The 26,556-nt window shown below is 32.8% G+C and overlaps 3 protein-coding genes and 1 long non-coding RNA gene across 4 annotated transcripts; 2 read left to right on the top strand and 2 right to left on the bottom strand.

Annotated features, from left to right (window-relative positions):
• Positions 1–685: 685 nt before the first annotated feature.
• LOC140809460 (cell division control protein 2 homolog D-like) lies at positions 686–2,744 on the top strand. Its single transcript, XM_073167094.1, has 8 exons — positions 686–988; positions 1,445–1,586; positions 1,708–1,769; positions 1,855–1,966; positions 2,058–2,151; positions 2,253–2,322; positions 2,400–2,538; positions 2,633–2,744. Exons 1-8 carry the CDS (start codon positions 768–770, stop codon positions 2,723–2,725), a joined length of 933 nt encoding a protein of 310 aa, XP_073023195.1. The 5' UTR covers positions 686–767; the 3' UTR covers positions 2,726–2,744.
• A 691-nt stretch (positions 2,745–3,435) lies between these two features.
• Positions 3,436–6,795, bottom strand: LOC140810596 (3-hydroxy-3-methylglutaryl coenzyme A reductase 1-like). The gene is made up of 4 exons (XM_073168440.1): positions 5,803–6,795; positions 5,109–5,290; positions 4,446–4,792; positions 3,436–4,020 (listed from the first exon to the last, which is right to left on the bottom strand). The coding sequence occupies exons 1-4, from the start codon at positions 6,717–6,719 to the stop codon at positions 3,778–3,780; spliced, it is 1,689 nt and encodes a 562-aa protein (XP_073024541.1). The 5' UTR covers positions 6,720–6,795; the 3' UTR covers positions 3,436–3,777.
• An 8,646-nt stretch (positions 6,796–15,441) lies between these two features.
• Positions 15,442–18,505, top strand: LOC140809609 (protein CUP-SHAPED COTYLEDON 3-like). Its single transcript, XM_073167298.1, has 3 exons — positions 15,442–16,034; positions 16,580–16,854; positions 17,654–18,505. Exons 1-3 carry the CDS (start codon positions 15,830–15,832, stop codon positions 18,293–18,295), a joined length of 1,122 nt encoding a protein of 373 aa, XP_073023399.1. The 5' UTR covers positions 15,442–15,829; the 3' UTR covers positions 18,296–18,505.
• Positions 18,506–20,543: 2,038 nt separating this feature from the next.
• LOC140809395 (uncharacterized) lies at positions 20,544–21,704 on the bottom strand. The gene is made up of 2 exons (XR_012113109.1): positions 21,463–21,704; positions 20,544–20,760 (listed from the first exon to the last, which is right to left on the bottom strand). It is a non-coding gene; the product is annotated as an uncharacterized lncRNA (long non-coding RNA).
• Between the last annotated feature and the right edge of the window lie 4,852 nt (positions 21,705–26,556).

Below are 26,556 nucleotides of genomic sequence, written 5' to 3'. Positions count from 1 at the left end.
TTATGAGTATGTCTTTTATGAGATGGTCTCACGGATTTTTATCTGTGAGACATGTCAACCTAGCGATATTCATGAGACCGTCTCACAATAGATCAACTCATAACTAAATCCTCAAATAAAAATATGCATTTTCGTGATTTGAAATAACATTATTAACCATTAATACTTTTCATAAATAATCCAAATATGATATCTGTTTCACAAAATCCGACCCGTAGAATCCTCTCACACAAGTTTTTGTCTTTAGTTATATGTTTATATGTAGTGATAATGTTTTAAAAAATTGAATTTTTTTTTTATTAAAAACAACAAATGCACATGGCATAAGAATTTCAAGTTCATTTTTATGATTCTTATAGCAGTTTTCGAATCAAATTTTCTTTTCTGGTTGAAATTTATTTATTTATTTATTTTTATTACAAAATAAACAAATATAGAAATAGAACAAAAAAGCCATTCGATCTGATTTATTCGATATGCTTTGCTCGATTTTTAACATAATTTAAACTATTTAATTATTCTAAAATCGATTTAATCTCTGATAATTTGATTGCATGAATAAAATATGACCGATATTTGCATCTATTTTTGAATCTATGTTAGTCGGGGCTAATTATGGAATTTGAATATGCCATTTTGAGTTTCAAAAATGTTACCGTTGCTGAACGAACGAATATACAATCCCAAACGGCTCCGCGGCTCCAAACAGAAACAAGTTCCTCAATTCTGCGACATATCCCATTTTCGTAAGCAGATTCTTTGAAGAAATGGAGGAGAAAGCGAAATCTGCAATGGAAGCATTCGAGAAACTGGAGAAAGTTGGAGAAGGAACGTACGGTAAAGTGTACAGAGCGAGAGAGAAAGCCACTGGGAAGATCGTGGCTTTGAAGAAGACCCGTCTTCATGAAGATGAAGAGGGAGTGCCCCCCACCACTCTCAGAGAGGTATCTTTGTTGCGTATGCTCTCCAGAGATCCCCATGTCGTCAGGTGATTTATATGTACAGCACTTAACACTACGTTTTATTCACCCCCTTTTCATGTGGATTTATGTTATTTAGGGTTTCGTAATTTGGAACCCTATTCGTTTTCTTTATTTTTTGTGCGAAACTTGTGGTTTCTTGGTTCTCTTCTGCCCAGTCTTGAGATTTTGAAACGTTTTTAAAGTTCTTGAGATTTATTTATGATTATCTTTAAATTATCTCTGTTTGTCTTTGTTGTTCAGTACTCTAGTTTAATCCTCAAGCCTCGAGCTATACTTGTAATTTACAAATAATTAGCCATGTAAATGCCCTGGGTTAGGCTAACTTTGCTAATTTTCTACTTATTTATTGTTTATTCAGTTGTTCGTTCATTTGCTGAATTTCATTTCATCAAGACAAATATTAACTATATACTCTGTCTACACATCGTTTCACAAATTTCCTTTTAAATAAATTAATGCAGAATGATGGATGTGAAACAAGGCCAGAATAAGGAAGGAAAGACAGTTCTTTATTTGGTGTTCGAGTACATGGATACTGACCTTAAGAAATACATCCGGAGCTTTCGTCAAACTGGAGGACATATCCCACCTGCAACAGTGAAGGTATTCACAGCTTCTTAACTCGAGGGAATTTATCTTCATTGTAGTGATGATGTTGTACTTATATATTTCTTGATGATGTTATACTTATTTATGTCTTGAATCTATTGTAATTTGTACGCAGAGCTTAATGTATCAGCTTTGTAAGGGAGTTGCTTTTTGCCATGGTCATGGTGTTTTACACAGGTAAGTCATGGTGTTTTCATCATATTTATATCTCAGTTCTTAGATTTTCTATTTTATTACAACGTTCACCATTTCAATTTTGTAGGGATCTTAAGCCGCACAATCTTTTGATGGATCCCAAGACAATGACACTTAAAATAGCTGATCTTGGATTAGCCAGATCGTATACCGTACCCATAAAGAAGTATACTCATGAGGTAACATTCATGCCTAGATAGCGATGACCGAATCCGATTACTGGCCTGACATGTGTTTTAACGATTGGGTTATTTCACGTACTTCTTCCAGATATTGACCCTCTGGTACAGAGCTCCAGAGGTGCTTCTGGGTGCTACACATTACTCACCTGCAGTGGACATCTGGTCTGTTGCCTGCATATTTGGTATAGATCTTATAATTCTCCTTATACAAGATTCCATCTCGTAAATAAGTTATCCAACGAGAACTTTAGAGTAACTTCTTCTGTTTACTACTTATATTCAGCTGAGTTGGTGACAAACCAAGCTCTCTTTGCTGGAGACTCAGAGCTTCAACAGCTTCTACACATATTCAGGTTTGATGGACCAAAAAAAGTTGGATCTTCGATTTTGGCTGCAGTCAAGTTCTTATTGGATCTAAATTATGAAACAGATTGTTGGGTACTCCGAACGAAAAAGTGTGGCCAGGTGTGAGCAAGCTTGTGAACTGGCATGAATATCCACAGTGGAGTGCACTGCCACTGTCATCAATGGTTAAGGAGCTGGATGCGGATGGACTACACCTCTTATCCGTAAGCTTTATTAAACTCGTCCTCACAATCAAATATTGCTTTTAAAAAATATCTTCCAGGGTCAGCTTTTTTCATGGTTCTTACCTAATCTCAGGAAATGCTGCACTACGAACCAGCTAAGAGAATTTCAGCCAAGAAAGCTATGGAACATCCTTACTTCGATGATCTTGACAAGTCTAGTCTCTGAAGCCACTAAATGCTCGACTATGGTTAAGGAGCTGGATGCGGATGGACTACACCTCTTATCCGTAAGCTTTATTAAACTCGTCCTCACAATCAAATATTGCTTTTAAAAAATATCTTCCAGGGTCAGCTTTTTTCATGGTTCTTACCTAATCTCAGGAAATGCTGCACTACGAACCAGCTAAGAGAATTTCAGCCAAGAAAGCTATGGAACATCCTTACTTCGATGATCTTGACAAGTCTAGTCTCTGAAGCCACTAAATGCTCGACTCGAGCATGTATTATCCATGTATAATCGACTTATGGATTTATTATCAATTTGCTTGTCTATATGGAATCATTAACCAGCATGAAGATTCAAATTTACATTCTGATCAAAGAATTTAGTTAGTTGGTCTTCGTGGTTTCAGATGAGGATTCTTTTTATTTTGTTAAGGCTTACAAATAATCTTCAAAGGGGAAACTGAAGTTTTCATCTATTTTTCAAAAATAATAAAAAACAAACTTCCCTCGTCCGGTTTCGACTTTCGAGGATCTTCCCTGCCCGCCTAATGATGAAAAATACGTCAAAAGAATAAGGGAAGTTAGCCATATATATTCTCTCTATCAAAACACACACAAACAAAAGAAGTTAGCTCTCTATAATCAAAAGTGCAAAATGATTGAATCTGAGTGGTGCTGCAAAAAGACATGAATGACCCTGGTGGAATCAAATCTTGAAAAGTTCTTAAAAAATCAATTACATAAAAAACACACATTTAAAAAAAAATTATACTGCTTCCTCTCCTATTCATACAAAGTTTACCACCAACCACAACGTTCACTATCCAGTACATAAACACAAGGACTACTAAGGCGTCAGACTAAATTTCAAACAATACCTGACAAATATTAACTTACAGATTTTGAATATTCACTAATTATTGAGCGTAAACAGTATGATTTTTAATCATTTGCTTGTCCCCTCATTCTTCGTAGACCTGATCTTCATCCCAACTTCAAAAATACTGGATTACTACAGCTACTGAAAAGGGCCGGGCCGTTCGGGGGACAGCACTATGAGCCAATTTTAGCGATGTCCTTGCTAGATCGGTTATATTTCATGTGACTTTTAACTAGCTGGCCAGCGGCAATGGCTGACATTAGAGAAAGCTCTCCTGCTAAGACTGCACCGGCAACTATGGTGGCTAGGAGCCGAGAATTTGCACCGGGGGCTTCGTGGCTGGCTCCCTTAACACCAAGCAGGTTGAGACAAGCCGATTGTGATGCTAATTGAGTTCCGCCACCTACGGTGCCAACCTGAAAAGAAGTGCGAGTCAAACTTCTTGGGGATTGATGAATAGAGTTTGCCACTTGAATGAAATTTTGGGTTAAAAGGAAATTCTCAGTTCATAACAAAAGAGGAATCCAAAAGAATAACCCAGAAGGTGGGAGAGCACTTCAAACTTACATCACTTGACAATTTATTATGGGGCCGTTGTGGGACACGCAATATCGGGCTAACTACTAAAGATGCTGTCGTTAACCTATTCCTACCTGACAAATTAAAAGGCGGCAGTCTAAAGTTTTTGTCAGATATTGTACTAAATTGGAGGTTCCCAAACATGAGAATCAATGTTAGGCTATACACACAGACAGGAGCCAAAACCCAAAAAAGCTAATTTGTTGTGAAGCCACACATGTAACGAATGGCGTAATGTTGCTTCTAAAGAGGTGTTAAATACCTCAATGGATGGCATGGTTACAGAAACATGAAGATCATCCCCATTGTTAACAGCCTCCATCATTGTAATGCAATGAGAACTTTCAATATTTTGAGCTGGATCCTGCCCCGTGGCTATAAAAACTGCCGAAACAATATTAGCTGCATGTGCGTTGAAACCACCAAGAGCACCAGCAATGGCAGAGCCCGTAAGGTTCTTGAGCATGTTTAGCTCAACTAGAGCAGGCACTGTAGTTTTCAATACCTTCGCCACCACGTCTCCTTTTATTACAGACTCGCAGACAACTGATTTTCCGCGGCCTTCAATCCAATTTACTGCAGCAGGTTTCTTATCGGAACAAAAATTTCCTAGGCCAACAAGCAAACCGAGTTCAGTGAAAGTGTCACGAATAGTTTCATATATGATCATATCATCATGATTATAAACTACCGCTGCAGATAAGTTTGTCCCATGAAATTAGAAGTATCATGTTAGACATGAGAAATTAATACACAGGACAAGAGATGCTATAAACGAAAGGACAAAAGCATAGATTTCATGGATTTTTTTACGTTTTCCTAATTCACGAAAAACTGTGGAACAGGAAGCAGAGTTCGAGGGAATGAAATAAAGTAGCTTTCGAATGAGAAAATGTTTTAGATTTCATTCGTCAAATTTACTCACCAGAAATCCCAATAACATCCATATCAGGAAAATCATTTTGAAGGAAGTCTAAGACATTCTGAACACCTTTCGAAACCATGTTCATCCCCATGGCATCACCTGTGCTGCAGCTAAATCTAATGTAGAGATTTTTCCCGGCAATCGCACATTGTATTCTAAGGAGTCTTGCAAATCTACTTGACCTGTTCCAACATAGAGATTTTATTGAAAAGGTGATACATTTCCAATAACAGAATCGTATTTGATGCATATGACCATATCAAACAAGAGCAAATTAATAAAGCACGGTTTCGATTTTAAGCGTCCAAAAGGATAACTAACTCCAGAAAATGAATACGATATCAGCACAGCAAACTTAGTGAGACTCGGAATTAACCAATTTGACCGTTCAATCTTTGTTCTTTATACAGCCAACCATTCGCTAACACATATAGCAATTAGCAAGGAATTCCATTTATATAAATCGTTTCCATAAAAATAATACAAAGTCAAATGTGAAAATCAAACTTCAGATCCAAACAAATTGTAGGACAGTAACATGACAGCGTTCCTTAGATAGATACCGACGAATCAAGCGCATTATGAGCTGAGTTAACCAAATAAATTTCACATGCAAAATCATTCAAAAATTTACAAAGAAAAGGGAAATAAGTAATGACTGAATGAACAAAAGAAAGAAAAAAAGCTTGCTTACTTATTAAAAACAACGGACAAGGAATCGAAATTGAGAGGGTCCTCCAAGAAAAACTTCAACTCCGCGGCCCTTTTCGCCGACGGGAACCTCAATACTGGAGCTCTTGTCATCCCATCACGTAGAAGCACACACGTGGCACCTCCAGATGCGTATATCGCCTTGCAACCTCTGTTCGTACTCGCCACCAAGCAACCTTCTGTAGTGGCCATCGGCACCGAATACTCGCATTCATTCAGCAACAGTGGGCCCGCGATCCCGACCGGAATCTGCACATAACCCACCGGCATCTCGCAGCATTGCCCCAGAATCGAATCATAATCGAAACCTTCCAACGGCAGCCCGTCCAACGACCTACTGGTCAGCCGCTGCAACGCCTCTCTCCGGATTTGGGCTGCTTTGAAGCAATCTCCGAGCTTAGACTCAAGAGAATATGACGGGGTTTCTCCAGAAACCACGGATTTCACAATATCCTCATCCTCTAGTGAACACAACGGCTTGATCGCAGGACGGTCCATGGAGAAATTAGAGCACCGAATGTCGGCCCGATCCGAGTATTCTTCTCGAAGAACGATACTCCCCCGGACCTCGCTGGCTTCGAGTTCGTTCCGCGAAATGAACGACTGAACGAAATCAATCCCGAAGAACCCAAGAAGGTAAATAAAAGAAGCAATGAGAGAGCAAACAGCAGCGAGCTCGGAGAGCGTGAGGACGTGCAGCGGAGTGGAGTTAAGGATCTTGTCCCTCCACCGGTGCAGAAGAAAGTAGGCGACCGAGAAAAAGAGCGTGAAGAACACAGCGTTGGTGAGGTACAGAGGGAGCGGAAGTGCGTCCGATGCCTTGGTACCGGAATGGACGCCGGAGGCAGCGGAGAAACAGGCGGTGCGGGATGATTTGAGGGGCCTCCGGCGAATGTCCATTTTCGGGGAATACAGGGAGTGTTTATAGAGAGTACGAGAGAAATGGATATGGAGAAGAAGGGAGGAGCGATGGAGTCGGTACGAAGGAGGCTTTCCTTTTATAGCGGAGACACACCCAACTCCGATGCTTTTTTTTGTTCAATTTTGCATGGGTTACCTTCATTTATTTTCCATTCAATTTCTTTTCACAATAAATAAATTTTTTAAAATAAACTAAAAAAAAATGTTATAAATTGTTTCCAAACTTCATAAAAATATATACATAAATATTGATGTCTTGTCGGATATCATATTTGAGACGAGATATAAGTGGGACATTCAATTTTATAAAGAGTAGGTCTCATGTGAGACCGTCTCACGGATCTCAATCTGTGAGACGGGTCAACCATACCCATATTCACAATAAAAAGTAATACTATTGGTATAAAAAGTAATACTTTTTAATGGATTATCCAAATAAAGATCCGTCTCACAAAATACGACCCGTTAGACCGTCTCACATAAGTTTTTGCCTTTTATAAAATCTTTCATTTTTCTCGGAAAAAAATTGTTATTCGTAAAAAAAAAACAAATTATTATTTTGATAAGTTTAACATGCTGGCAAGTTTAGCAGATTATCTTAGGGAGATTAAATCATATAAATACGATAATAAATTTACAAAATCATGTACTATTTATTAACATTACTCGACATGGGATTGCTTTTATTGTGGTGGATCAAATTATTTACTAGTCCTTTGATTAACCAAAGGAGGGGAAATTGCGGGCATACAACTCATAAAATCTGTTGGATGCGTTCAGGTAATTCACACTTACAAAATTCAGTTTTCTAACGAGTAATATCAATTTTTTTTTTAACCTAAAGACCCGGAATTGTGAGCACAAAACTCATGACTTATTCACCAATACAAACATTTTTTGTGAGACGATTTGATCGGTCATTTTTGTGATATAAATATTTTATTTGTGTTATTTATGAAAAAATTATTTTTTTTATTGTAAATACAAATATGTTGACTCATCTCACGGATAAAAAATATGTGAAATTATCTCACAAAATACATGTTCATTGACCGACAATGTCTAATATCAAATTTCAGTTACAAAATAGTTAGAAATTTGTTATTCTAACAAGAATTTCTCTTGCTAGGATCACTAATATATGAAGCAGTAACCGATTGCAGTAATATACATATTCTTTTATATATTAATAATATTATTGCAAAAATCACGTGGTCGACCAAATTTTTTGATAATAATGAGCAGAGTTACGTGTTAATTATTGAGAGTGACAGCTCTCAACTAACGTACGGAAAATCGAAGAAAATTATTGTATTACTGTTGTCACAGGAGTGCGCAACAAACAAAAGAACACTGATCTGTTTTTGTTTTCATACAAGTTTATATGTCGCCACTTCACAAAACAAAAGAAAATAAATATATCGACCTATTTTTGTTTTGTATAAGATTATTGATCGATCATTTTATTTAAAAATAGATGTTCGATCAAACAAATCGAAAAATCTTTTTATTGGTGCAACAAAGATTCACCAAACAAAATTCAGCATACTTTTGTTGTACCCAAGTTCTTGATAAAGTTGTAGTGCTATATGCCTTTTTTCCACATTCAATTTAGGAAAACCGCATGTTTTTCTTTCTTTATTTATTTTGATTTTTTAGCTTAACTTTTCATATTTTAATTTTATAATTTTTGATAAATTTAATTATTTTTCATCAGACATGACCAGGTATAACTAAAGATTTTGTTAGGCCCTTAATTTGACCAGTTAAAGTTAGTGTTAGCTGATTAATATTAATTTTTTTAAAATTATCAGTGAATGATCTTATCGAATATATATAATTAAAAAAAAAAACTGAAAAAATGAATGAAATGTTAAAAATGAATGAAATGTTAAAATGAGATTTCATATCGGCCCATTTCTGTGGTTGGATGTCAACTCAATCATTAATCATATATTAATTTGGCCCGTGTAATGAAAACTAAGCCCAATCTACTATAGATAGGCCCGTACCACTGAGCCCATGTTAAAACAAAATTGGGCCTGGGATGCTAGTGAATAGTGAGGACATGTAGTGACGGCCTCAAGGGTGGCACCCCATGTTTATAACAAGCCCAAGGTCTTTATTATTAAAATTGGCAAGACAATAAAACATTTTAAAAAAATAAAATTAAAACATAGAAACTACATAAATGGAATAATTCCATGTTACTCAAAGTAGTATATTTTCCAAGAGCTATTTATTATAAATACACAAACTATTTGTGACACTTTCTCATAAATCAAAATTGTGAGACGAGTTTGCGATTCGATCGAACTCGTGAATATTATTAATTTTTATTTCCAATGTATTATTTTTTTTGATAAAAGTATTATTTTTATTAGTATATTATGAATAAATTTGTATATTATATGTTTATTGAGTGAAAATATTATTTTTTATATTAAAATTATTATTTTTTATTATAAATATACATGGGATATTAATTATGTAGATTCGGAACACCTACTAAGGGATGTAAACGATGCAAACCAAATCAAACAATATAATATCACGCTTGAGCTTGGCTCGTTTAAGATTGTTGATTCGAACTTCTATTATCAGGCTCGAGCTCGATTTGTTTGAAATTACTAAGTTCGAGAAAAGCTCGAGCTCGGTTCGTTAAAATCTAGTTTATCATGTTAATCAAGCCGAGTTCAAGCTTTATTCAATAATAGCTCATTTAACATGTTTAACAAGCTCGGCTTGTTTTTTAGCTCCTAAAACATAGAATTGAGCTGTAGGTGGAGCTCGTTAAAAATTAATATATCTAATATTAAAATTATAAATTCATTCATAAATAACCAAAACGACAAATATAACAACTAAAAAAAATAACTCGGTATATTATTGAACATTCCAAAATAATACATCTAGCATCCAGATACAAAAATTAGTACTGATATAATTATATAAATAACATTGCAATAATTTCACTCATTTAATACTTCAATTCCTTCAATTGATATTAGTATTAATATTTTTATTTGTCAACTCAACAATTGAGCCGAATTCGAGCTTACAAGCCACCTAAACGAGTCGCACTCGAGCTTATGAGCCACCTAAACAAGTCGAGCTCGAGCTCACGATTTTATCATAGAACATGTTCGTGAGCTAATGAGTCTTAAACTTGAGTTTGATTTGATTAATTTTCGAGCTCGAAATCAAGCTTGATTTTGGTTTGATATGATTAACAAATAAACTCAAACGAGCTTTTTATCGAACCGAACTCAGAATAACTCGCAAACGATGTGATTCATTTACATCTCTACACCTGCTCATGTATATCACGGAAATTTATTTTTTTAGAATATCGTTTTTTTTTTCCCTTTTGGTTGTGACTCTTCTATCCCATCCCCTAGAGAATCTGTTACCGGGTAAGATGAAGATTTAGAATGTGTATTTAATCAAATAAAATATTTATATAAAAATCTCACAAAATAGGAATGTCCCCTCAGTTGTCAACAATATTATATTTGAGACCTAAAAATATTAAATGGCATTTGTACCAACACTAGGAGTCGGTATCGTTGCTCGCCCAAGGGCAAAACTCAGACCGTTATGATTGAATGCTAAGGTTCGTACACCCACCCACTTACACTTAATTCCCAATAATTCAATTTTTAATATTATTCAATTTGTTTTTTCACGTGGAAAAAATTATTTATTTTAAATTTAATAACTGCATATTTTTATCATGCCAATAATAAATTTATATATTTAGTTATATAATTTATACATATATTTTATTTTTGATCCTATTAAAATGAATTTGTAATTTTACTATTATATTTATAGTCATATAACTTACTTTTTGTTTTTCGTTTTTGGTCCATTTTACGATGGACGGAGATATTGTCGAAGATTTTTGTAAGAAAAGTTCTTTACGTGTCCTATTTTTTTTTTATAGAATATTATTTAAAAGGAAAAACAGTAGACTCAACTTAATAATTTTCTAACATATCTTTGTTCACTAAAATTTAAAAAATATAACATAATTTTTTGAATGAATTATATATAAAATAAAATAAAATAATTTATTTGTAAACTTTTTTTTTCTAATAATCTTATTCATGTTTGTTTATTTATTTAAAAAGAATTTGTCAAGGAAAGAATGTATTTAAATATACAAAAATATATATTGTTATTATTACAAATATAAACAAAATTGAAATCTTTCACCAAGAAACTGTTAAAAAAAATCAGCACTCACAAAAAAAAAAGGGAGAAGCAACATTAATTATTAATTGCTGATAGAAGGAAGCAATCCCATACAATTGGCCAAACAATAATGAGGCACTAATCTCAAAACACACATTTTACACACACACACACAGATATATATATATATATATATATGCATCCATCATCACTATCGTAAGACCTAGCTACCCCTCCTAGGTATATTTTCAGGCAGAATAACGTATTTAATTGTATCTGAAATTTAATCAAAATAACAATTATTATAGAATTAAATTCAGCACACAGAAAGAGGCAGTAGGTAAAATAGTAGGTGTGATTTACAAATACGTACGTGTGTGTGTGTGTATGTATGTGTTGTAGGGGGGCATATAGCTAGCGATAGGATAGGGGGCTGCCATTTTAGATTCTCACTGTTGCTATCTTTTACTTGCTTAGCTTACTAAAATCTATACATACACAATAATGCATTCTTGCACGTACACATTTTCTAATCACCCTTTTCTAATATACATACCCGCTCCTTTTCATTTACTTTTTATTTTTGTTCAAACTTACCCATCCAAACATAACAAAAACTCGAGTAAGATCGTTTTATAGATCAATTTTTTTAAACAGAATTTCAATCCGACTTGTTTTATGAAAGAGTATTATATTTTAGGATAAATATATTATTTTTTATTTTAAATATAGACGAGATTGACTCTTCTCATAAAAAAATATTTATGAAATCATCTTATAAAAGATCTATTCTTCAAACAAAACTTGATGACGACAGACTTTTGTTTTGATAGCTGAGAACACAAATAGGTTGGTTAATTATTGTGTTTCACCCTAAAGAAAGGGTTTTATACCAAAAAAGAGCTAAGAATTTTATTCCATTTTGATTTTAATTTGTTGCTTTCATTATCTCCCTTTCATGTGATCATTCTTCCCCTTACTCATTCCTAGCCGAGCGGAATCGGTTCCGTGAACTATTTAAATTATGTTTCCATACGAATGATATCCGAATACACTTTGAGATGTATGAATAAAGAGTCTAAATGATCACGAGATCGATTATGATATATGAACCTCTTGCATTCTCTAGTTTTTGGGTCTTTGAAAGAAGTGGGCATATCAAAGTTGCAAGTTTAGATTGAAGGGAGTGAAAGGGACAATGGGGATAGGTGAAAATGGGAAGGAAGAAACGTGTTAGTGAGCAAAGGATGAAATATATAGAATACCGTTACATTGTTTGAAGGCTGTGTATTGTCAACTAGATATCTGTGTGTTTCACTGCCCGATAACATTCTTTCAGCACACAAACATTACGAAACCTACAAATTGGTGCAATGTCTATTTCCTTCGAAAAGAAAATTTATTTAAATCAAGCTAAGAGGCGCATTAAAACCTGTCCATTTTTTTTTATGATTCGGAAAGTGTAAAAGTTGTTTTTTGATTCGATGTTTACTATGTAAAATTTTAAGTTACGCAATAATTTGTAAAACATTATAGCCTAATACATCTCACTTAAAAGTCTCGAGTGACAAGTTCGTCTGAGATGATGTTGGTTACATGAATCAAAGTTCTAATATTTGGTTAAACACTCACCCGCTCTGCTAACTCGGACACTATTATTTAATAAGAAACGAAAGTTCCCCATTTTGATACTATTTATTTAAACACTCACTTTTTTGTGTGACCATCTGTGTACAAATGATTAGAAACTTGAAATTAAAAGAAGTTGCGACAATTCATTAATAGGAATTTCGTATAAAATACTAATAAATTATGCACAAAAAATAATAGAAAAAATCATTTGCATCGAGATGGGTTTTTTTTAAAACTAATTTAAATTTTAAATTTTTTTTCAAAAATAATGCAAAAAAAAAAAGTATTGCAAAATTACGGTAAATCGTGCGTTAGTACATGTTGGCTTATTAGCGACGGTTTTACATCCGTCGCTAATAGCGACGGTTTATTTACTGTCGCTAATCGCGACAGTTTCACAATCCGTCGCCAAAGCAAAATTTTGCGACGGTTATATAAAACCGTCGCTAAATTACCGAAATAACGATAAATAATTATTTCATACCGATACCGAAATTTTCAGTACGGTATCCTTTTCGGTATACCGATTTTTCGGTAAGTTCGATATTTTTTTCTGTACGATTTTTCGGTATTTCGATATTTTTTCTCAGCCCTAGCCGTGAATAGTAAATGACGACATGCGATTAATGTACGCCGTTAATGTCCACATAATGTTTTTAAAAATATTTTACTATTAACAGCGCACATAAAGATGCACGTCGTGGATAATACTATGAATGGCGTGGCGTGTCTTTATTGTGCGCTGCTAAAATTGCATATGTTATTAACATCACACATAAATGCAAGCTGCAAATATTACTATCTGCGGCGTGCATTTATAGTACTATCTGCAGCTTGTATTTATGTGTGCTGTTAATAACATATGCAATTTTCGCAGCGCACAATAAAGACACGCCACGCCGTTCAATGTATTATCAACGGCGTGCATCTTTATGTGCGCTGTTAATAGTAAAATATTTTTAAAAACATTATGTCTGGACATTAACGGCGTACATTAATCCAGGGCCGATCTTAACAATATTAGGGCCTGAGTCTAACTTTTAAAAAGAGACCTCTGAATCATAATGTGTGTTCATATTTTTTTTAGTTCGATAGCAATTTTTCAAATTAAACCAATACGTTAAATACAATATAAAAATTAAATGAATAAAAATATCAAACATGTCCAAAATGATCACTAAAAAACAACCCGTCTAACAGTTTTAGAGCTAAAAATACTAATCAAGTCTGTACAATCAAGTTGTTCAGTAATTTCTTTCTCAATCGATAACATAGTCAATCCATTCAATCTTTTTTGTGACATGGTTGATCGGAGAAAAGTTTTGATGAGCTTTAACTTTGAGAAACTTCGCTCTGCATTTGCTACTGTGACCAGGACATTCAACAAGATTTTATAAGCAATATGAGCATTTGGTAAACACCCATCCATTTTCTTCCAATAATTCACTACATCAATGACCGATTTTGCTTCTCTTGGTAATGAGCACCTCAAGAATGTCAACTTCGAAAATAGATCATCCCCATTAATATCAGAACAACCCTTATGAGTCAAAGAATTTTCAAGATTCTTGCAAGACTTCAACAAGGTTTCTTCGTCTGCACGTTGTAAGCAACTGATTAGGGGAGAAAGCATTATAATACAAATTATTACTATACATAACATTAATACACTCACAAGGGTGAGCAACTGATGCTGGAGTTGAAGATGGAGAAGACGAAGAATAGATATCACTTTGACCGTTGTTTCTTTCTTTCTCGCCAAGTTTGGGATAAGCAATTTGACAATATTTTATTTGATATTTTATTATTCTTTATATTTTAATATTTATAAATTAAAAAAGCAGTATATATAATAAATTTTTTTTTAAATTTTTAGGCCCCAAAACAAATTGGGCCTGAGTCATCCGACTCTCATGACTCCGAAGAAGCACGGCCCTGCATTAATCGCACGTCGTCATTTACTATTCACGGCATGGGTTGGGAAAAAATACCGAAATACCGAAAAATCGTACAAAAAAAATATCGAACTTACCGAAAAAAATATCGAACTTACCGAAAAAATCGGTATACCGAAAAGGATACCGTACTGAAAATTTCGGTATCGGTATCAGTATGAAATATTTTTTTTTCGATATTTCGGTATATACCTAAATAACGAAAAATAATTTTTTATTATTATTATTTTTTTAAATTTAAATCGGTCTACCGAAAATATTTCGGTACACCGAACCGGTACCGGTATAAACTTTTCTCCCATTCGGATGCGGTATGGAAAAATTCCATAATATAGCGACGGTTTTACACAACCGTCGCAAAATTTGAGTTGGCAACGGTTTTGTAACCTGTCGCTAGTAGCGACGGTTATTAAACATTCTCTAGTTGCGACGGATTTGTAAAACCGTCGCTAATAAGCCAACGTGGACTCAATCCGTGCTTACTAAGCACGGACGCTGCTCCATCCGTGCTTTGTAAGCACGGTTTGCCGTAATTTTGCAACACTTTTTTTTTTTTCATTATTTTTGAAAAAAAATTTAAAATTTAAATTAGTTTTAAAAAAAACCCGCATCGAGATATATTATAAAATTGTGGTTTAGAGCGTTCCAGGGAACAAATCATTTTCAAAAACAGTATTATTATTATTAATATTATTTTGCAAATCACGACTTTTCGATATAAAAAAAAATGTTAAAATTTAATAAAGTTAGATTAATTATGGAAATATTTTCTATATATTATATCATATTATATATATAATTATGCAATTTTAAAATATTATTTTACATCACGTATAGAATGAGTCCCTTATTATTATTTTTACCAAGTTACCACTACACAGACACAGCTGCTGCAATGTGAATCAGAGAGCTAGCCTGACTCTTGTAAACATGCTCACAATCGCACGCATAAATTATATATAAAATCTGTGCAACCAACTCCTTTGCATTTACTGCTGTCTCTCTCTCTCTCTCTCCCTGTCTTCTTCTTCTGAATATTTTTTTTACCGGTTTTGGAACCCTTCTCAGGTGTCTTTTACAGGCCCCCCTCCCCCTCTGGATGGATCTACAAAAACCCTTTTCCATATCTATCATCTGCGTCTATTTTTCCTTCGTTTTCAGTGCAATAGCTTAGTTCCCCCCATTTCTTTCATCTTTTTTCCAGTATATAAGTGGCGGGTCATTAATTCTGTAGCTAGTTTGCTGGTTGTTGCGCCGAAAAATCAAGAGTTCCATCCTGATATATCCTCTGTTGTAAGATCGATGCTGGGAATGGAGGAAATTCTGCGTGAATTGGAGAGGGATGAGATGAATGAACAAGGGTTGCCTCCCGGATTCCGTTTTCATCCGACAGATGAAGAGCTCATCACCTTTTATTTAGCTTCCAAGGTCTTCGACGGCGCCTTGATTTGTGGCGTGGAGATTGCTGAAGTGGACCTCAACAGATGCGAACCTTGGGAGCTTCCCGGTATATGTTTATATATTCGTATTCTGTAATATTTATTCTCGGTTTTTTTAATTCCGAGGATAAACTCTAGTTTGCTTGCATGCAACTTTCTTGAATATTTCATATTCGATCTGCATACACTTCTTTTTCATTTTCGGCATGCAGCAATGGAGTTTGATTCTTACATCACTCGATTATTCGGACATATACATAAATCATTAGATCTACTAATATGGGAGGGGGGGGGGGGGGGGGGGGGGGGGACCTGGGGACCTGAAAAGTTAATAGAAATATATTGATAGGCAACGGGTATCTAGATCTTCTGAATAATTTATGTTTGTTTCCCCTCCATTGTTAGCCTGCAAAAGGTTTTAAATTTCCTTCCAAATACCGTTAAAGAACCACTACTTATTAATCTCTGGAATTATTAATCCATCTCTTTTTTTCCTGCGAGAATTAATGCTTCCAGTATTCAATTCATATATTTTCTCTAGCAAGTTCCTAGCTAGCTAAAATGAAACCCTTTGTTTTATACATACATATTAATATATATATTTTTGGTACAGATTTAGCAAAAATGGGAGAAAGAGAGTGGTATTTCTTCAGCCTAAGAGACAGGAAATACCCAACGGGGCTAAGAACAAACCGAGCAACAGGAGCTGGGTATTGGAAAGCAACAGGAAAAGATAGGGAAGTGTACAGTGCCTCAAATGGAGCCCTGCTGGGAATGAAGAAAACCCTTGTTTTCTACAGAGGTAGAGCCCCACGAGGAGAGAAAACCAAGTGGGTCATGCATGAATACCGCCTCGAAGGTCATTTTTCTTGCCGTCACACTTATAAGGTACAAAAATAACACTTCATTTCTTCAAAAATTATGTATATAAACTTGTTTTTCTTTTTAAAAAATCGATGAGATATATAAAACGACCATGTCTCTATATAGGGTGCATATGTGCGATGCAAATGCTGTTTCGTTCGCTTGAATTTCTTTAGAAATCTTGTGTTATTTTGCTTTACCCGCCGTACGTAACATTTATGGGAGGGGCTTGTCTCACGCTCTGTTAAAGTACACATATACACTCACGCATAGTTGAAATAGATTTTTACGGACTTTCCTTGTCTTCGACTGTTCACACACACAAAGATAGATGAAATAGATTTTTACGGACTTTCTTTGTCTTCGACTTGTTAAAATGAAAGGTGTCCAATCCAATGAAAGATTGGATCTTGATGTGTGTAGTGCGTGTTCATATGTAAATATCATTTGTCCTCTTCATCGTTGACTTATGGTTTGACATGATATATTGCTGAGAAGTGTTGGCAACAGTCTTCTTGTATTCACTTGACCACTCAATAGTACCCCTACAAAATGTTACAAAAAGAAACATAACCTGGATGGGATTATTTATCCACTGCTTCAATTAATTGAGTTGGTTGATTTTTTTAATATTTTTTTAGTTGATTGGAAGTGATTCTTATAATTGAGCTTTGGTCGAGTTTTCATCTCAAATTTGAGATTTTGAACCTAGATGAAATACAAGTCATCCAAGAATGCGTCTGACTTTAAGGCTGAGCGGATAAAGATTATAAACGTTGATGAGTAGATTAAATCTGACAATTAAATGCATTTCATATCACAGGAGGAATGGGTGATTTGCAGAATATTCCACAAAATCGGAGAGAAAATGACATTCCCAACCATTTTTCATCCACAGAACTACAACCTAATCAAAGCTTCCACAGCTGGTTCTTGTTCACTACCTCCTCTACTTGAACCACCCCCCCAACCCCTACTGTTACACTCCCAATCCCAGGAGTACGGCATGAGTTCAATGATACAAACCCTAAATCGAAATGAAAACCCTTTTCCCATGCATCACCAAGAAGCCGACCTTAAATCCCTGATCAATCCAATACCCTCTCAGAATGACATTTTCCCATTCACTAACATCAGTCACCCCACACCACCATTCCTACCATCGACAGTTCAAGACTTCACTTTCAAGGAACTGAGCAACGTGATAGGCAAACAGTGCAAGAAAGAATCCTTTTTCAGCCCCCGTTTCCAACTACTGCCCGATGGATTTGTTGGCATACAGTGGGATGATCAGGAGAAAACTCGAGATAACAACAAAATCCAGAACCCATTTCTTTTAGGGTTCGATGGTAATGATAACAACATTAATGCTGGTATAGGGATTATCCCTTCTGTATCTGCCATTGTTGATCCAGTTCTTGATCAAGTTATGTCAACAGAGCCGGCGGCTTTAAGATATTGGTGATCATCACATATAATTAATTACTTGCTTAGATGCATCCAAGTTCCCACTTCAAATCAAAGCCACTCAAGATTTTTGTCCCTATATATCATCAATATCCAGGAATCTGTTGTGCTGATATTTCATATATATATAATATGAGTAATTATGTGGAGTAGGAGTACGAAAGTCACTGTTCGAGAATGTAATTTACCATGTTGGGGTGCAGCATTGATGAAGACTAACTGCCGCTGCATCTGCCAGACCGAAGGCTTGTCATTAATATAATATCGTCGTTATTTTATTATAGTCTGGCTATGCATGCAATTATCATTTGCAAGATTATTACAACTACCACTAGCAGTACGTATTATATTGTACGTACCTTTCTGAAATATTTTGTTTCGGCAGATCTCCTTTACGAAGTTCTTGTCAGCTGTTTTTTCCACAAATCATTCCAAGTATATGTCTCCATATGATAATCGCAAAGGATCGAATTTATTTTTTCTCCGATTAATTGTGGCGAATATGCACTGTAAAATAATAAACAACAAATGAACATGGGATAAAATTTGTTCCATTTATCTAATGGAAACCATACAGAACCTTATAAATTATATATATATTAAAAAATCATGAAAAAATTTGTGGGGGTTGGATTTGATCGGGGAACTGTAGTGATGTCTTTTCAAATTATTATGATTGATGATGGGACTTGGGTCCCTTTGCATGGCTGGCTGTCTTCAGCAATTCCATACAGGCATGAAGTTTATTTATAGGATCTGACCCTATTAAAGGTAGCTTCTCTGTGTATGTATCCTTGCCAGCAGGAAACAAAGTATTTTTTACTTGTATATATATACACACACGCGATTTTATTTTATTTTATTTTATTTTATTTTTTTTAGAAAAAATTAGATTTATTTCGTTGCCCTTTGAGCAGGAACGACAAAATGGGTTTGTGCTTTAAATTCATAAAATCGAGTCTCGCCAAATACAATTGACAAAAAAATCGAAATCTGGAGATTAAACAGAAAATATCCTTCCGTCCAATATAAATTGCCCCTTTCAAAGGGATGAGAAGTAGCTATATCTATGCTACCAAAATCTTTTTTTTTTCTTCCTATTTTAAAAACTTTGAGATGGGATCGGTGGCTTGAAATTCTTAATTGCTTCCAATTTCATATTTTATTTTTAAAAAATGACATTATTTATATCATAAAATATGAGATATTTTTTTGATGTGCGACTTAATGGTTCCAAGTTGCATTAAACAGCATCTAGCTCAATCAAAATCTTAAGCTAAAAAGATTTGGTATCGAGTAAACAGTGCGAGTTCAATTCAGAAAGGGGGGAATTTCTTAACCAGACAATCCTAGGAAAACATAAGAATGCACAACTTTTAGTATAAATAGTAACACACCATTTCTTTTTTGTTTGGTAAAAAAACGAGTCATTTGCATTCACCTCTCTTAAATTTTATTTATTAGACGTTCACCTTCATTGACATGTTATAATTTTTATACTAGGTAAAAAAAGTTTTAAATGCATAGAATATAGAAGATATGGATATAAATAACAGGTAAAATGACCGATCCAAAAATCAGGTCCAAATCGTAATCAACATAGGGGAGGGCATAATAAGGGAATAGGCATCGAACTTCTGTTCCTAAAAAATTAAAACTTTCAATTTGTTAATACTACTACTACTACTACTACTACTACTACTATTATCGTTATTGGAATATTAATAGGTCTGCCCCTGCCGTCGAGGACATGTGCAAGTATATGATCTAAACTCAAAGTTTCAAGGAAAAAACAAGGGTCAACAGCCAAACAAATTCCTAACCTCACAAGGGTCAGTAACTTTAAGACTAAACCTTAAAGGCCGAAGGTTATAAATGAGGAATCCATTGTTTTTGTGAACCTACCCTCTCAGCGGATCAAAACATTAGACAAAATCGAGCATTCCTTGCTTGACGGTGCATTGATAATAACATGACAAAATTATACCAAAGAAGTTGAACAGAAAATTGAATATTTGTTGTTTGGCGATGCATAACACAAGGGCAAAACAAATGGGATGACAAATTATACCAAAGGAGTTGTACAAAATCACTCTTTTTTGAGTTATAAGATGACATATGAATTAGAAGGCTCAGTGTACCTACAATTGGCATATGTTGCAGAGTTGCAATTCCAGATTATTACCAAGTCGTCTAAATTTCAGATTCTTGTGCTTACAAGCAGAAAAATGACGGTACATGATAAATGGATAAGAAACCATATGCATTTATTAAGTTTTTTAGAAAATTTGAAACTCGAAACCGAGAAAATATTACAATTCCCTTCGAGAGGTATGAAAATGCCAAAGATCCTAGAAGTTTACAGCGGTTGCATAGAAGTAAATCGAATAATTATTACATACCACATTCATTCAACATATCACCAAAGCAATGAAGAGATCCACATTTCATCAACCAAAAAACCTGCATTGCAAACAATATCACATGTCAATCCAGTATCATTTGCATTCTTGATCCAAAAACTGTAACGAACAACGAAAGAAACCGGTAAAATGTCACTTCTGAATAGAAGTCGTGCGGCAAGCCACTTGACATTTAATAACTAGGCCCTTCTCAAAGCAAAAAACTGAACAACATGAAGTGGAGTCAATGAACAAAAAGAAACCGTGGAACCAGAAATTAACTTCAAAGGGACATGTAAGCAAGAAATGTAAGAAATACACAGAGAAAATATCTTATAAAAATCAGAAAGCAGAAACAAGAATTCCACCAACTTAGAAGCTAAATAATGTGCAAAATGACTATTCTTCTTCGCCAAACCAATCGCTTTCCTAAAATCTTGTACCGTACGCTACATAGTCCACTTGCCATCATCTTCTTCCAATCTTCATACACAACTGTCGTTCAATCAGCATTTTTAAAACAGCCCGCAAACCTTTTGTTTTAAATTATAACAATAATGTCCGAATCCGTTCAATCATTTCTATCCATAACAATTAGACAATAAAGTTTCAAGCCATACAGAAACCAATCAATCCAAAAACCTGAGTAGATCCATCGAAAATAAAAAAGGTCAGAAGATACAAAACCTTAATCCCAACATCGTAATCTAGAAATATGAAAGAAGAATGCCAGAAAAATCAACAGATAAACACAAAATATGACCTTTGCTTCTGCCTACTGGGAGGTAGAAGTTGGCGATGGCTTTTTCGGTCGAGCATAATCGGGCGGCGAGTAGACAACGGCGGCCAACATAGCTACTGGAAGCACGCCGTACTTAGCCACCGCCGCCAATTTCGTCACTAGAGGCTCCCCTTTCAGCACACTCAACACCATCTCCACCTGATTTTTGTGCCCTTTGTCTCCGTCAAAAGATCTGTAATTGCTACGGAGATTTTCTTGAATAGATTTCTTTCCTCGTCAATTTTAATTTTCAGTTAAATTAATTTATTAAAATAATTTTTTTATCATATCAAATTATATAAATATTTCTATAAACTCAATTTATCATCAATTTCTTTTTATCTCAAAACATTTTATTTGATTTTCACAATTTCTTTTTATCTCAAAGACTTTATTTGATTTTCGCAATTTCTCGAATAATCTTATGAATTCCATGTATTTGGACATAGAATGATGATAATTTGATATAATTCTTTTGTCGATTATCATTTTTATGCATTTAATTTTTTCGAAAGTTTGTTGCGCATACTCGTAAACTATTAGCATGGAATAAAATAGACACTTAATTGAGATCATCAGATTTTTTTGTTTATATTTGTGTAAAATCACATTAATGCAATTATTACGTTTCATAACCATGTTGATTGGTAATTTTGTTTATATTATTTTAGATGAACAAAAATCGTAATTAAAATATTATGACCTTGGTGATTTCGTATGTATTAATTCAAACTAACAATTCATAATTTTATTAAAATATGTTTATTGATATAAGTAAGTAGTATTAAAAAAATTAATATATTATAAATTAAATAAAACAGAACAAATGTTAAATCAACTCTTAAACAGAAATAATAGATAATTTAACAAATGAATCACAAAAATGAAACATGTGTGTTCATAGAAAAAGTTTATTTTATATTTTTTTAATTAAATAAGACATAATAAAAAATGTATAATAAAACGGTCTATTTTTAAAATTATGACTTTGAAATAGATTAGAATAATCCATTTTCCAATTTCTATCTGCTCAATTTGAAGATCCGAATCACGAGATCCGAGCGCAAAACCGAACCCATTTGCTTCTTCTTTCTTGAAGTAATTAATTTAAACGAGTTAAAATATGGGTAATTTGTAGAAAAATACCTCTGTCCAAGATTTCTTTAAGATTCAGTACCCAACAGATTTTTTTTGTATTTTAGTACCTGACAAAACACCAACTTAGGTTTTACTACATATTTCATGTATTTTTACATTTTTACCCTTTTAATTAATAAAAAAATATATAAATACTTATTTTTGTTGGACATCTACTATATCCACTCATCAATCCCAATGCATTTGGATGACATGTATATTTAATTTAAATATTTTTTATTAAAAAAACAAATTCACAACTAATTGAATTTTTTGAAATACTTAGTTTTACTTATGAAATACTTAATTTCAATTTTAAAATACTTGATTCAGTAAATGAAATACTCAGAATGTTTATTAAAAACTGGATATTCGAAGATGCATTTAAAAAAAACAAATTCGCAACTAATTGAATTTTTTAAAATACTTAGTTTTTCTTGTAAAATAGTTAATTTCAATTTTAAAATACTTGATTTAGTAAATGAAATACTCAGAATGTGTATTAAAAACCTGGATATTCGAGTATGCATTTAAAAAAAAAAACAAATTCGCAACTAATTAATTTTTTTGAAATACTTAGTTTTACTTGTGAAATATTTAATTTAAATTTTAAAATACTTGATTTAGTAAATGAAATACTCAGAATGTGTATTAAAAAGCTGGATATTCGAATATGCATTTAAAAAAAAAAAACAAATTCGTAACTAACTGAATTTTTTGAAATATTTAGTTTTACTTGTGAAATACTTAATTTTAATTTTAAAACTACTTGATTTAGTAAATGAAATACTCAGAATGTGTATTAAAAACTGGATATTTGAATATGCATTTAAAAAAAAAACAAATTCGCAACTAATTGAATTTTTGAAATACTTAGTTTTACTTGTGAAATACTTTATTTTAATTTTAAAATACTTGTTTTAGTAAATGAAATAATCAGAATGAGTATTAAAAAGCTGGATATTCGAATATGCATTTAAAAAAAACAAATTCGCAACTAATTGAATTATTTGAAATACTTAGTTTTACTTGTGAAATACTTAATTTTAATTTTAAAATACTTGATTTATTAAATGAAGTACTGAGAATGTGTATTAAAAAACTGGATATTCGAATATGCATTTAAAAAAAATCGCAACTAATTGAATTTTTTGAAATACTTAGTTTTACTTGTGAAATACTTAAATTTAATTTTAAAATACTTGATTTAGTAAATGCAATACTCAAAATGTGTATTAAAAATTTGATATTCGAATATGCATTTTAAAAAAAAAAACAAATTTGCAACTAATTGAATTTTTTAAAATATTTAGTTTTACTTGTGAAATAATTAATTTCAATTTTAAAATACTTGATTTTGTAAATGAAATACTCAGAATGTGTATTAAAAAACTGGATATTCGAATATGCATTTAAAAAAAATTACAACTAATTGAATTTTTTAAAATACTTAGGTTTACTTATGAAATACTTAATTTTAATTTTAAAATATTTGATTTAGTAAATGAAATACTTAGAATGTTGTATTAAAATACTGGATATTCGAATATGTAACGTAATTTCATCAAATGCTCGCATTTTCTTCCAAGATGCATTTAAATAACATGTTCATTTCATTTTAAAATACTTGATTTGGTAAATGAGATACTCAGAATGTGTATTAAAATACTAAATAAGTACCTAATTTTAGTTTCAAAATACTTGATTTCATAAATGAGATACTTAAAATAGATAATAAAATACTGGATATTCGAATATGATTATGATGCAATTTCAATGCAAATGAAATTTTAACAAATATATTGCTCATCACTTCTCATTAAATAAAAATAACAATTTATTTCGGTATACAAATAAAGAACTTACTTTTACTCCGGGACAAGTATGCTACTATATTTTTGTTAAAAGTAAGTGATATCTTCAAGAACACGTGATCGCCAACATCAAAATTCAACGGCCTATGTCTCACATCAGCATAACTCTTCTGTCTCGACTGTGCTGTCTTCATCCTCTCTCGAATATCAGCAACAACATCAGCTGTCTGTTGGACCAACTCTGGACCCAACATCTTTCTCTCACCATTCTCGTCCCAATATAAGGGTGATCTACATTTCTTGCCATAAAGTGCTTCATATGGCGCCATGCCATTCGTCGCTTGATAGCTGTTATTGTACGTGAACTCAACAAGAGGAAATTTGGAATCCCATCTACCAGGATAATCGATAGTACAAGCTCTGAGCATATCCTCTAAAATCTGAATAACTTTCTCTGATTGACCGTCGCTCTGGGGATGATATGTTGTACTGAATGCTAACCGTGTACCCAAGGCTCTGTGCAAACTCTTCCAAAACTCTGAAGTGAATGAAATACTCAGAATGCGAGCATTTGGTGAACTTACGTTGCATATTCGAATTTCCAGTATTTTAATACTCATTCTGAGTATCTCATTTAAGAAATCAAGTATTTTAAAATTGAAATTAGGTATTTCGCAAGTAAAACTAAGTACTTGAAAAAGTTCAATGCTTAGTTGCGAATTTGTTTTTTTAACAATAAAAAAAATAATTAAATGAAATGAACATGTCATCCAAATGGATCTTGGATGGAAATACGAGCATTTGGTGAACTTGCGTTGTATATTCGAATATCCAGTTTTTTTATACACATTCTGAATATTTCATTTACTAAATCAAGTATTTTAAAATTTAAATTAAGTATTTCATAAGTAAAACTAAGTATTTCAAAAAATTCAATTAGTTGCGATTTTTTTTAAATGATTATTCGAATATCCAGTTTTTAATACACATTATGAGTATTTCATTTACTAAATCAAGTATTTCAAAATTAAAATTAAGTATTTCACAAGTAAAACTAAGTATTTCAAAAAATTCAATTAGTTGCGAATTTGTTTTTTTTAATGCATATTCGAATATCCAGTTTTTAATACACATTCTGAGTATTTCATTTACAAAATCAAGTATTTTAAAATTGAAATTAATTATTTCACAAGTAAAACTAAGTATTTCAAAAAATTCAATTAGTTGCAAATATGTTTTTTTTTTTAAATGCATATTCGAATATCCAGTTTTTAATACACATTATGAGTATTTCATTTACTAAATCAAGTATTTTAAAATTAAAGTTAAGTATTTCACAAGTAAAACTATGTATTTCAAAAAATTCAATTAGTTGCGAATTTGTTTTTTTTTTTAAATGCATATTCGAATATCCAGTTTTTAATACACATTTTGAGTATTTCATTTACTAAATCAAGTATTTTAAAATTAAAATTAAGTATTTCACAAGTAAAACTAAGTATTTCAAAAAATTCAATTAGTTGCGAATTTGTTTTTTTAAATGCATATTCGAATATCCAGTTTTTAATACACATTATGAGTATTTAATTTACTAAATCAAGTATTTTAAAATTTAAATTAAGTATTTCACAAGTTAAACTAAGTATTTCAAAAAATTCAATTAGTTGTGAATTTGTTTTTTTTTTTAAATGCATATTCGAATATCCAGTTTTTTAATACACATTCTGAGTATTTCATTTACTAAATCAAGTATTTTAAAATGAAATGAACATGTCATCTAAATGCATCTTGGAAGTAAATGCGAGCATTTAGTGAACTTAAGTTACATATTCGAATATATAGTATTTTAATACAACATTCTAAGTATTTCATTTACCCCTCGCTAATCTACTTAATTCGTTCGACAATGATCTATGATTTCCACGAGATTTCATATCCAATTGAACACGCCCTCTCAAGCTATACCAAACTAATTCAACTCAGTGAAGTAATTAAATCTCTTTAATTATTTATCAAGGGTGAATTGCATGTCGTTTTATTAAATCCACTAGCTTTCGACCTACTGAACTATGACCATCGAAGTATATCCGACTTCATATTTATCTGTAAATTTTAAATCCACGGA

The sequence above is a fragment of the Primulina eburnea genome, chromosome 13, assembly GCF_022965805.1.
Source record: "Primulina eburnea isolate SZY01 chromosome 13, ASM2296580v1, whole genome shotgun sequence".
Classification (NCBI taxonomy): Eukaryota; Viridiplantae; Streptophyta; class Magnoliopsida; order Lamiales; family Gesneriaceae; genus Primulina; species Primulina eburnea.
The sequence above is the reverse complement of the archived record's forward strand: the minus strand, read 5'-3'. Positions and strand labels throughout refer to the sequence as shown.

Excerpts from the sequence above, each read along its gene's own strand:
- LOC140809460 (XM_073167094.1), top strand. The coding sequence starts at position 768 with ATGGAGGAGAAAGCGAAATCTGCAATGGAAGCATTCGAGAAACTGGAG. Across the intron at positions 1,770-1,854 it reads GGTCATGGTGTTTTACACAG|GGATCTTAAGCCGCACAATC; the intron begins GTAAGTCATGGT and ends TCAATTTTGTAG. Across the intron at positions 2,539-2,632 it reads ATGGACTACACCTCTTATCC|GAAATGCTGCACTACGAACC; the intron begins GTAAGCTTTATT and ends ACCTAATCTCAG.
- LOC140810596 (XM_073168440.1), bottom strand. The coding sequence starts at position 6,719 with ATGGACATTCGCCGGAGGCCCCTCAAATCATCCCGCACCGCCTGTTTC. Across the intron at positions 5,291-5,802 it reads TTGTCCGTTGTTTTTAATAA|GTCAAGTAGATTTGCAAGAC; the intron begins GTAAGCAAGCTT and ends ATGTTGGAACAG. Across the intron at positions 4,021-4,445 it reads TAACCATGCCATCCATTGAG|GTTGGCACCGTAGGTGGCGG; the intron begins GTATTTAACACC and ends ACTTCTTTTCAG.
- LOC140809609 (XM_073167298.1), top strand. The coding sequence starts at position 15,830 with ATGCTGGGAATGGAGGAAATTCTGCGTGAATTGGAGAGGGATGAGATG. Across the intron at positions 16,035-16,579 it reads CGAACCTTGGGAGCTTCCCG|ATTTAGCAAAAATGGGAGAA; the intron begins GTATATGTTTAT and ends TTTTTGGTACAG. Across the intron at positions 16,855-17,653 it reads CTTGCCGTCACACTTATAAG|GAGGAATGGGTGATTTGCAG; the intron begins GTACAAAAATAA and ends TTCATATCACAG.